Below are 12,325 nucleotides of genomic sequence, written 5' to 3'. Positions count from 1 at the left end.
TGGAGAACCATACACGAGGAATATGCATTCAACACTTCCCTTCTCACATTCTCAGTGAATGCTAGGATAACATCCCCAGTGATGGATTGTGTTCAGCATTCGTGGGAAAGGGGCCCTTTGAAGGGAATGTGTGAAGCTAGAGGCAGGCCCTTCTGGTGGCAGTGATCCTGTCATTCATCAGGATTGGGGGGCGAGCGCGGGTAGTGAGGTCGAGGGACAGAGATGAGAGGACCTCGCAGTTTCTCTTCTCCCCATTTCTCAGCTTTCTGGTCTTAAATTCAGTTCTCCACATTTCTGAGGCAATTTTGCATTTTTTTAAAAAAAAAGATATTCACGAAAATCAGTTAGCGTTTTGGTACGAATTTCTCCTCGAAGACACATTTTTGTATGCAGTTTTGACTCACCTATTTACAAAGCAATTTCCCCTAACATCATTAAGGCAATTTTGACTACTGCATTCATTTTAATATGCACTTTCCTTTAATATCTGCAAATATTGGAGACCTGCATCACAAAATTCAGATAAGCGCAAATTTGAAAGCATATCTGTGTTTTGGTTTGCATACTGTTTTGGATTCAACCAATTTACTTTTAAATGCAAATCAGATTGAATTTCTCCCTAGTTTGGGGCTATGATCCCTCACGGGCATGTACATCTGCAGGGTGCTTCTGCCCCCAAACCCAGCTCTCCGTTGACCTTGCTGCCTCCTCTTCGCCCCACTCTATCCCAGTTCTGGAGAGCAGCAGTATTGCTGCCAGAACAGCACTGCTACAACACCCACCCCATGCTGCTCCCATCTCAGTGTCCAGGATGCAGGGGGTGGCATGGATTGGATGAATGGCACTTCTTTTAAGATTAGAGGGGTAACGCCTTCTGTGTTTATAATCTCGTGGCCTGACAGGCCCTTACTTACAACTTTCATTATGTTCACATGTCTTCTTTCCTGTTTCTCCAAGATCTGGAACATTGCAAGCAACAAGTTGACATTTTTAAACTCCTACAAAATGAAGATGTCTGTTGTCATGGGAATCACACACATGGTCTTTGGGGTAATACTCAGTCTCTTCAACTACATGTAAGTTTAAATGTCCCATGCTTAATTCATATGTTGCTTGTTGTAGTATACAACTGTGATTCATTTGTAGGTTTCCTGAACTGGAATCCTTTTTTTGCTGTTCTGCCTTGGAGATCTTGCTATTTCCCAGGCCCAGATGCCTTGGTTCTTCATTTGTGATCTCTTTGCTCTCCCTATTTTCATTTGACCATATCTTCAGTGTCCGTATCCCTCATGTAGGAGAATGTTGGGCTTCATTCCTCAGTGTTGCTGAGAGACTGAATTAATTAAACTCTGCCAAGAGAGGCTCCCTTAATTACCACTCCAGACTGACCAATATTTTAAGATTGCAGGAAGTAAAGCTACCTTCTTAGTGATTTGGTCAAGGCATCAGATTGGAATAATGACTTGCAGTTTCTGGTGTTTAAAGGCTTTATTCATGCAGGAACTATTTGCAAGATGGGTGGAGACAGGAGAGAAATAGCAGACATCTTTTCTGGAGGAATAGCAAACAAGACGACTCAGCTTTTAGGGGTGGAGTTAACTTAAACAGAGGGGTTACAAGAAAATTCTGGCTAGATTGCTACATAAGCAGTGTCCTCTGGTTGTTTAAAACAACACATGCATTAATTAGAACCTTAAGAGAAGGAAGCATACTGCTTTCCTCCAACAGATTCTTCTTCTTCTTACAAAGAATCACCAATCTCCATGTTGTTGAGCACTTTCAGGAAGGTGAAAGCCATCCCACCACCAATTATCATCTCATTGACTTGATCCAGTATGTTTTGGGTCAGCTGAATCTTATCTTGAACTTCAGCACTTCCAAGGATTGCTAGGAAGGGTCACTCTGGACTTTCTAGAGCAGCCTTTTTTCAACCTTGGGCCCCCAGATGTTTTTGAGCTACATCTCCCATCATCATTGACCACGGGCCATACTAGCTAGGAATGATGGGTGTTCTAGTTCAACATTTGGTGACCCAAGGTTGAGAAAAGCTGCTCTAGAGCTTTAGCAAAATATTCAAGTTTTTTCTTTATCAGGAAACCAGCAGCTTTGAGGTAGATTGAACCCAACCATGGTACTGTGAGCTCTCTGTGCAGTTCCGAAAGCACCAATGATAAAATCATCTCCTAGTTTAGAAAGTGATGCTCTGAAATCACCTACCTTTGCTGAATCAGCCTTGATTCAGTATCTTCCCCCTTTCCCTTCCTCTTCTGCATGGAATCAGAGGTTTCCCTGAAGAGTGACTGAGCTAGTTTCAGGATCAGAATCAGCTGCTTCCACCTCCGAACCCACACAGTCTTCCAGGAACAAGGCATCCCTGTCAAAGTCCTGCGGCTACAGGTTGCAAGGAGAATTTCTCAGGCATAGGAACTCCACCAAATCACCCCAGGTGACTCATCAGTACCACAGACCTATCTCTGTGGTCCAAGCAATGCTTGATGGTTGGGACAGCTGCCCTGAATCTCTGGTGGTTGGTTAATTTGTTGTCCTTCATTGGGACATTGAAGTCAACCTGCATGACCATGTGCTTGCCCTTCACGTTCACATTGTCCAGGATGGGCTTAGTAGAGAGACTTTTTTTCAACAGAAGATGCTGGCTCAGTCTTGCTTGACCAAACTATTGCAGCCTCTTCTTCCTTCATTGGGTGCAGTTGAAAAGAGCAATCCACGTGTCACTTGTTTTCCAAGTACTTTGCAAGATCGGTAGTATCTGGTACTTTGCAGAAGCAGGATGTTCCTATCTTTGCTGGCCACAGTCTGATGTATTACAACAGAAGCACCTAGGAAGCAATCTGCCTTATCTTGGCTTCCTGTTTTTACTGACTGTTAGAAACGGTTGCACTAGACTTCATTTAAGCTGGCAAAAAGTGAGAGCAAGGCATATGTGGGGGGGGGGGGAAGCCATTGATTATAGATGTATGTAAAGCTAACAATCAAGAAAGCTGGATTGTAATTTTATTTCAAGATCAAATCAGTATTATTTTGATCGGTTGTCGCGGGGCTCCTAAAAGGCCCATAGGCCTATTTAGTAATCCGGCACTGTCTGGTGGATTCACTTTACCAGAATAAACCAAGTGGTGATTTAATATGTCCCGATTGTCCTCCTTCCTTCCACATCATCCTGTAAATCAGCTTTCTCCAACAGGCTGCCTTCTAGATGTTGTAGGGCTACAACTCCCACCATCATCTCCATCTAGAATAGCCAATGGCCAAGAGGAATGATGGGAGGAGTCCAATAATGTCTGGAGGACACCACACTGTGGGAAGCTGCTGCAAACTCTCTTCGCTTCCACACTGATGTTTTTTCCTTCTCTTGGCTCCTGTCTTCCCAGATATTTCAGGCAAACCCTCAACATCATCCTGCAGTTCATCCCACAGATGATTTTCATCCTCTGCTTGTTTGGTTACCTGGTTTTCATGATTATTTTCAAGTGGTGCCAATACGGTGTTGCTGACGCCCAAGACGCCCCAAGCATCCTCATCCATTTTATCAACATGTTTCTGTTCAGTTACAGCGATGAGACAAATGCTCCCCTGTATGTGCATCAGGTGTGGTCTCCCTTCTCTTTTGCTATGAACTGTGTTACTGAGGAAGTACACTTTAGCCAAGCCTAGAGTTTTATATGCTAACCTTTTTTTTAAAATAACGGGGGGTGGGGGGTGGGTTCACAAATTAAGATAAAATTCTGACTGAGACTGATGGGAGTTTTAGTCTAAAATATTTGAGGGGCACCAGGTTTGGAAGGCTGGTTTAGGGTTATTTTTGACTGTTTATCATGGACTAAGGAGGATTCAGAGTCTAATGTAGCTTAGGGCTGCTAGATTTTCCCGGACAGTACTGAGATTTCAAAGGCAGAATTGATGTCCAAGGGGAATTTCTGAAAGGTGGTGCTTTGTCCTGGATCTTAGGCAACTGAAAAATTGTGGGGTTTTTTGCGTTTTTGTAAAAAGAAGAAGAAGAAAAGCTGCTGGTTTTTATTTTTGAAATATGGCCACCCTAATGTAGCTCTGTGTGTTGGAAACGGTATGTTTTCATGCTGTAGAGCCCTGGATCTGCCAGTACTGGAAAAGGGGTTCTTGCCTTATAAAAATGAGATGTTGAGAAAGCAGGCAAGCAGAGACTTCAGGTGAAACAGATAAACTTCATTTTGTTCAGGAAGCTTAATCTCAGAGTAATGAAAATGAGAACAAAACAACCCAGCCCGTTTCATGACAGACTTTTATGTGCCCTGTAAATGGCACAGAATCACTCAGTTCCAGGTTACAAATTAAAAGTACATACATGAGCTTGCAAGTAGCAGGTTGGCAAATGCTCTTGATTTATGAGCACGCTCTTGAGGAAGGAGAATACAGGCAGCATGCATGGCAAACCATCTTAAATCAAAAGCACAGTTTGAAAGTTGCGAAACATTTCCCCAAAGAGTCCTAATTAATCATGTTGGTAAGGCAGCTTCAAAGTTCAGTGGTTTCCCAGGATATGTTTCTGATTCTCAAATAGCAATTTCACTGATCTTCAGCCAGAATAGTTGAGTTTTTCAGAACACATAGGGCCATTTCTTTTAACAAAACTGTATTGCCAAATCATAGCTCCTTCCCTCAAGGTAAAATAAACTTTCTTACATGGGTTTCATCTGCACCATACATTTAAAGCAGTATCATACCACTTTAAACAATCATGGTTCACACACCCCAAGAATCCTGGGAACTATAGTGTGTTAAAGGTAAAGGTACCCCTGACCATTAGGTCCAGTCGTGATCAACTCTGGGGTTGCGGCACTCATCTCGCTCTATGGGCCGAGAGAGCCGGCGTTTGTCCGCAGACAGCTTCCGGGTCATGTGGCCAGCATGACTAAGCCGCTTCTGGCGAACCAGAGCAGCACACGGAAACGCCATTTACCTTCCCGCCGGAGCGGTTCCTATTTATCTACTTGCACTTTGACGTGCTTTCGAACTGCTGGGTTGGCAGGAGCGGGGACCGAGCAACGGGAGTTCACCCCGTCACGGGGATTTGAACCACCGACCTTCTGATCAGCAAGTCCTAGGCTCTGTGGTTTAACCCACAGTGCCACCCGCGTCCCTCATAGTTTGTTAGGAGACCCCTATTTCCCTCCAGACCTACAATTCCCAGAGTTCCCTGGCAAGAGGGGTTGAGTATTAAACCACTCAGAATTGGAGCTCTCAGTGAGCCAGTGTGTTATTTTCCAATATCACAGCAGAATGGCATTTTTGAAAAAAGATAATTGACACCGAATTTTCCTTTAAGCAGGTGTGGGTGGGTGGTGTGTATTGCTTATCTAACTATCTTATTTCCTTCCTTCCTTGTAGCAAGAAGTACAAACCTTCCTGGTAATTTTTGCCCTGATTTCTGTTCCTTGGATGCTTTTGATTAAACCTTTCATCCTTCGAGCCAATCACCAGAGAGCTCAGCGTATGGTAAGAATAAAGGTCTCTTGAGACATTTGGCCTCCTGGCTAGAGGTAAAGGCAATCTTGGGTTGAGTGAGATGAGCTGAAGATTTTGTAGCAAAGATTTGCAGATCTCATGGTTTGCAAGTCATTACAAAACCAGGTTCTGAAAGCACTGAATTGGAGAACTGGAAGAAACCTTGTAATTCAACTAATCCAACCCCTTTCCAGTGGAGGGAATCTGCTACTACAGCATCTGCGATAGATGATCAACCAGACTGATTGGAATTGGAAATAGGATATATCAATTATACTAATCTTCTAGACACCCAGTGTGTGTGGATTAAGAACAAAGGAAAAATGGCTGGCGCCTGTTTCTAAAACACAGGGGGTTTGCAATCCATCCAGCAGGAGAAAGCCCCATTAGCAGAGTTAAAACTCACAAGTTTATGCAGAAGCATAGCATCAGTAATACATAGGCTACCCATTGAGGTGGTCTTGGCTGAAAGATGGTGGCTTGACCAATAGCTATGCAATAAACTTCATTTTTGAACAAAAGGGTGAGTCCGCTTCTCTAACTTTCTGTCTGCTAGGCCATAGTCCGCTCTTGCTCATACAAAAAGCAGCTTTCTGAATTCAGTCCATTTGAAAACGATTATAATGCAACCCAAACATTAAACCACTGGAAGAGACTTGCTAACAAGTTCCCCTCCACCCCGCCCACCACAATATATGCAGTATTAATTTCTTAGATGGGTGGTGATTTCATTCAAAGATTATTTTCACTGCCCTGTAATTTATTGTTTCGCCATCTGAAGTACATTTAGACATTCCCCATAGCAACTGACTACTAATGAGCCCATTTGTCAGCCAAAGCCTTATTCAATAATAAGAACCTTTTTTGTAGCTTGTTAAGATGTGAAATTGATGTCTGGTGAAAATTTTGACAGTGAGGCGACAGAAAAATGGATTGCCTGATGCATGTATATAGAAATTGGTTGATTACTATGCAATCAAAGGATATAGTCTTTTTAAACCAGGACTGGGGAGCCTCAGACTCAGGGGGCCAAATGAGAACCTCCTGGTTCCTCTATCCAGCTCTCAGGTTTCTCTTCAGGACAAGCTCCCCATCAGACCTTCTCCAGACCTAGCTTGACTGCTTCTGCCTGACTGCCGTGTGTGTGTGTGTTTTTTGAAAGCTCTTGTCTTTAAGGGGCTATAATGTAGCCAACTGCACTGAGGTAAGAATTGCATCTTGAAGGAGCGTCTCCACCCACATTGTTCAGCCCAGACACTGAGGTGTCCAGCTCCGAGGGCCTTCTGGCAGTTCCCTCACTGTGAAAAGTGAGGTTACAGGGAACCAGGCAGAGGGCCTTCTCAGCGGTGGCACCGCCCTGTGGAACGCCCTCCCATCAGATGTCAAGGAAATAAACAACTATCTGACTTTTAGAAGATATCTGAAAGCAGCCCTGTTTAGGGAACTTTTTAATGTTTGATCTTTTATTGTGTTTTTAATATTCTGTTGGGAGCTGCCCAGAGTGGCTGGGGAAACCCAACCAAATGGGCGAAGTATAAATAATAAATTATTATATTATTATCCATTGCCCACCCTACCCCTGGCAGGCAGGTCCTGGAAGCTTGACCACAAGAATTAGGGGGCCTTGGGCTGAATGGGGGTACCAACCTGTGATTTAAATGAAATATTATTATTTTTAAAAACTATTTCTGCAATAAAACCTTTTGCTGGGTCTGCTTTTTTTGGAGTACACTGACTAAAGCCATTCTCTGTTTTGCTTCTCTTAAGCTGGCTTCACCTGAGCTGTCGGAGAGCCCCACTGGGGACATTGAGGTGGAGATCATTAAGTCTGACTATCCTAAGAAGCCAGTCCAAGAAGACCACAGTGATGGCGGTCACCATGGCGGGCATGAGGACCATGAGGAAGAGGTAGGGGCAACCAAAAGTAGGGGAGGAAGAGGTAGGGCTGGAGAAACTCCCCTATGGAGGGGAAAAAACATGGTTTCTGCATTTTGAGGCTTTTTAGTCAAGAAGAAAGAGATGCAGGAAATTATTTATGCTGTGGAGAAAGTGAATTGGGAGAGGTTTTGTTTTTCCCCCTCCCCCATAGCACTAGAACCCGGGGTCCTCCACTGAAGCCGATTGTACTGTTTTACATATATTCAGTAAAACAATGAACATTAATAAACCAACCATGCACTGATGTACAGTTACTAACATGAGATTGCATTTGTTTTGTTTTGTTTTTTGTTTATCAATGCCTGATGAAGCTGATTAATGTGAGCTTCAGAACAGACAAAAGGAGCCGCCTCTTCACATGGCATGTAGGCCACTTTCAGCCAAAGTGTTTGAAGAATTGTGTGCAGAGGTTATATGGCATTACTGGCAAGTGGCCGTTATCCTGTATATATATCTATATAGCTAGAGATATACAAGCAGACACTAGCAGCTTTGTCTCCAATATTGCTCAGGAATTCTAAAACACACACACACACACACACACACACACACACACCATTGCAGATTTGAAAGGGTCTGTCTTAATTCAACATGGTGTCCAGTTGGGTCCAAATGTAGTTGAAAGGTCAACAGCATTAGTGTGATTAAAGAATGAAGGCAGTATTGGTAGCAGGTGCTCTGTTTGAGAAACAAATCCAAAATATTTAGGGGAGAACCGGTTATGTAGTTTTTCTTTATTGATTTATTTATTAAATTTTAGTAATAAAGAAAAAGAAATGCACCCTACCGGTGTATGCAAAAGCATACAAAAATAAGGCTACTATTTACATACACATAAACACCTCCCACCCCCATATCTTCCCACCACCACACCCTTTAACCCTCCCTCCACAACATCTCTACTTCCTTATCTTATAGATTCGATACTATCATTGCAATTTTTAAATTTTTATCTTCAAGTTCTTCATGAATCATACCCTAGTAGCTCTTGGTTTTTTCGCAGCTCCACCAGATATGGAACAATGTTCCTTCCATTTTCCACATTTCCAGCATAAATTAGACTTTTGTTTATAAATTTTGGCAAGCTTTGATGGTGTTAGGTGTTAGGTACCACCTGAAAAACATTTTCTTGGAATTCTCTTTTATGGTGTAGCAAGCGGTGAACCTAATATCTACACACCAGAGCCTTTCCCACTGTTCCAAATATATCGTATGGCCGATGTCTTGAGCCCACTGTACCATCACCTCTTTAACTACTTCTTCTTGTAGGTCCCAATCTAATAAGATTGCAAACCTTTGATAATGTTTTCTTATTGCTTTTCAGTGGTACATTGTGCAATTTCGATTCTTCTGTGCCAAATCCTCGGTTATGTTGTTCTTTGAGTGCTCCTGGCCACAGTATAGAAGTCATTTTCCCCCTTTAAAATCTCTTTCAGTTCAACTTTGGAGACATCTTTGTTCACCAGGCTATTCACACCATTGAATATTGCCTGGGTTGCATTTCCAACACAGCTTCCTACCTTCGCCTCTGGGCGCTGAGCTTGGCACATGCACGTGAGTTTTTCATTTGTGGTGCTCACTGTGTTTTATGTGTCTGAATCGCAGAGTTGGAAGGGAGCCTGATGATCATCTAATCCAACCCCTTGAAGTGCAGGAATATGCAGTTGTCCCTTACAGGGACTGAACCTGTTTTGGCATGGGATGAGAGAATACTAATACTAGGCATCTCTGCAGAGTAGGTGTTGGGAACCTGGTAACTATCAGGCATTGCTGGACTCCAGTTCCCATCAGCCCTTCATGAAACTCAGTCCAACAACATCTGGAGGGCCACAGGTGCCTCATCCCTTATTTGAAGCACCAGCAGATAATTAGGAACTCAATGACAATGTACAAGGAAAGTCATACTGCATTCAACTAAGACATGAATGGATCTAACTTATCCATGTTCATTAATTTCAACAGGTCTACTCTAAGCAAAGCTTAGTTGAATACCACACACAGGCACATTTAAGCTAAAAGTGAGCCAAAAGATGGGGAGTGTTTTTTCAACGTTTTGGGCATTGCCAAGAAAACACCACCACCCTTCTGGGGCAATTTGGTGGGCCTTGTATTGAGAGGAGGTGACAAAGTCTGAGGGTGATCAGTGGTCCAGCTGACTGAGTTCAACCAAATGACTGATGCAGGCAGCAGTGCCCTCGCTGGGAGTTGGCTTTGTTTGCTCTTGGTGATGTCATTGGAAAGCCAGTTCTGATCAGTTACAGAGCTGCGATGCCATCACGTTCAATATTGGTTGGGCGCACTTTTTAAGAACAGAGCCCTAGACAGGAAAAATAACGGCACTGATTCATCAACAAAGAAAGTAGAAAGTGGCAGTGAATTTCAGATATTGTTGTATTACAAAGGTTGAAGCTCCATCCACTGCTAGCATGTGGCCCTTGGGAGGTTGCCCAGAAAGGAATGCTGCCCTCTGGCTAAAACAGGTTCTGGCCTTCATGGTGGGGGGGGGGAACAGAGGGGAGCTGTGACTTACTCTTATTAGGGGGATCTCCTGCCTGAATGGTCTTTAATGTCTTGCTGTTCATGGCTGTTTCTTGTGTGACATTTGCCTCTGTAATCTCTTCCCCCCCAATGTGGTGTAGTGGTTAAGAGCAGTGGACTCGTAATCTGGGGAACCAGGTTCGCTTCCCCGCTCCTCCACATGCAGCTGCTGGGTGACCTTGGGCTAGTCACACTTCTCTGAAGTCTCTTAGCCTCACTCACCTCACAGAATGTTTGTTGTGGGGGAGGAAGGGAAAGGAGAATGTTAGCCGCTTTGAGACTCCTTCGGGTAGTGATAAAGCGGGATATCAAATCCAAACTCCTCCTCTTCTCCAGAGCTCTCAGAGGTCCTCTGGGGCCAGGTGCTGATCATCTCATTCCACTCCAGTGGCAACTGGATAGGACTCATCGTAATCTTCGTCCTCTTTGCTGTCTTTGCTGCTCTGACTGTAGCCATTTTACTGATCATGGAGGGCCTCTCTGCCTTCCTGCATGCCCTGAGACTTCACTGGTAGGTAACCTGGGTGCATTTGAGTAGGAAAAGGGTTGACAAAGAAATAACAAAAGGAAATAGTTTGCAAATGTATCGCTACAGGTTCCCCACATTCCCAGTCGGCTCAGTGATACTCTCCTACAGGAGAGAACTTGGGAGAGTTGTGGTGCTTCTTGAAACGTTTAGTTTATTTACAATTATACAAGTTGAGCATAGGCGGAGGTGATCAGTGATACACATTCCTACCAAGGAGTAGATCTGCTACCTTATATCGGATCTCCAGAGAGAGACACCTACATCACAAAGAGGCTTCTAGCCTTTAGATCACAGCTCATTTGTTCTGGGATGGGGGGGGGGGATTTGATTCAGTTCTCATTTGAAGGCGAAAGACAGTGTTTTAATGGATGCATTGTTCTGATCTTCTCTTTTCAAAAATGAAAAAAAATGCTTAACTATTTCCTTTTGTAAGCCACTTTGATTGCTGTTTAATAGAAAAGTAGGATAGAAACAGGGATGCGGGTGGCGCTGTGGGTTAAACCACAGAGCCTAGGGCTTGCCAATCAGAAGGTCGGTGGTTTTTAATCCCTGCGACTGGGTGAGCTCCTGTTGCTCAGTCCCTGCTCCTGCCAACCTAGCAGTTCGAAAGCACGAAATGCAAGTAGATAAATAGGTACCACTTCGGTGGGAAGGTAAACGGCGTTTCCGTACGCTGCTCTGGTTCACCAGAAGTGGCTTAGTCAAGCTGTATGCCGGCTCCCTCGGCCAGTAAAGCGAGATGAGCGCCGCAACCCCAGAGTCGGTCACGACTGGACCTAATGGGCAGGGGTTCCTTTACCTTTACCTTAGGATAGAATAATAAACTTGACCAGTGGTTCACAGACCTCAGGGGGTCTGTGTAACCCACCCAGTGGGTCTGTGGCACCATTCACATAATAAAAACTACCATAGCGATAGGTAGGGAGTCCATGGCTTGGCTTTCGAAAAACAAAGGGCTGGCTTCTACTTGGCTAATTGAGAACTGCTGAATTAGATTAAACTAACCCCTCATTGAACACAGAACCCTGCTTATTTGACATGCCTTTCTTTCCCCTCCCATTAGGGTGGAGTTCCAGAACAAATTCTACTCTGGAGCAGGATATGCATTTGTACCATTCTCCTTTAAAGCCATCATAGAACGAGCAGAAGACTGAAGCCCACTTAGAGCATGGAGATCTAAAACTTTCAAGATTGCTTCTCCTCCTCTTCCTAACTCTCAAGATTAGCTTCCTCCTCCTCCAGCTGCAAGGGAAAGTTGTTCAGCTTCAGGAATACTTCACAATATTTCCCTCTATAAACCATTGTAAAAACAAACACGTGAGTCAGTGGTTTATTTAAAAAGAAAGATGTACCACCCAAGGTTTCTTTCACCTTTGCACTCATTTTGTTCAATGTTACTCTGCTCCATGCGAAAGGAATCTGCAATTTGGACCTAGCAAAGTCACAAACAAGTTTATGTTCCATTTCAGATTGCAGGTATGTTGTTGTTGTTTAGTCTTGTCCGACTCTTCATGACCCCATGGACCAGAGCACGCCAGGCACTCCTGTCTTCCACTGCTTCCCGCAGTTTGGGCAGATTCATGTTTGTGGCTTCGATGCACACAATTGGATTCTCCAACATGGATACCAACATGGGGGAATGGACCGTCTACATCAGTGGTTCTCAACCTGTGGGTCCCCAGATGTTGTTGGACTACAACTCCCATCCCTGAGCTCTGGCCTTGCTAGCTAGGGGTGATGGGAGTTGTAGTTCAACAACATCTGGGGACCCACAGGTTGAGAAAGGCTGGTCTACATAAAAGACTAAGGGCCAAGGATATG

The 12,325-nt window shown here is 44.0% G+C and overlaps 1 protein-coding gene across 1 annotated transcript in view; it reads left to right on the top strand.

The window, feature by feature from the left end:
- The window catches only part of ATP6V0A4 (ATPase H+ transporting V0 subunit a4), a 33,765-nt gene extending 21,951 nt beyond the window's left edge, over positions 1 to 11,814 (top strand). Inside the window, exons 15-21 of the mRNA XM_081024018.1 lie at positions 958 to 1,076; positions 3,390 to 3,606; positions 5,383 to 5,490; positions 7,267 to 7,407; positions 8,874 to 8,991; positions 10,312 to 10,486; positions 11,568 to 11,814. Of these exons, the coding sequence (XP_080880144.1) occupies positions 958 to 1,076; positions 3,390 to 3,606; positions 5,383 to 5,490; positions 7,267 to 7,407; positions 8,874 to 8,991; positions 10,312 to 10,486; positions 11,568 to 11,658 (969 nt within the window). The 3' untranslated portion in view covers positions 11,659 to 11,814. The remainder of the gene's footprint in view (positions 1 to 957; positions 1,077 to 3,389; positions 3,607 to 5,382; positions 5,491 to 7,266; positions 7,408 to 8,873; positions 8,992 to 10,311; positions 10,487 to 11,567) is intronic.
- The last annotated feature ends 511 nt before the right edge of the window (positions 11,815 to 12,325 follow it).

This window comes from Podarcis pityusensis (genome assembly GCF_964106645.2).
Source record: "Podarcis pityusensis genome assembly, chromosome: 10".
NCBI lineage: Eukaryota > Metazoa > Chordata > Lepidosauria > Squamata > Lacertidae > Podarcis > Podarcis pityusensis.
Note: the sequence above shows the minus strand (reverse complement) of the source record. Positions and strands in the feature narration are given on the sequence as shown.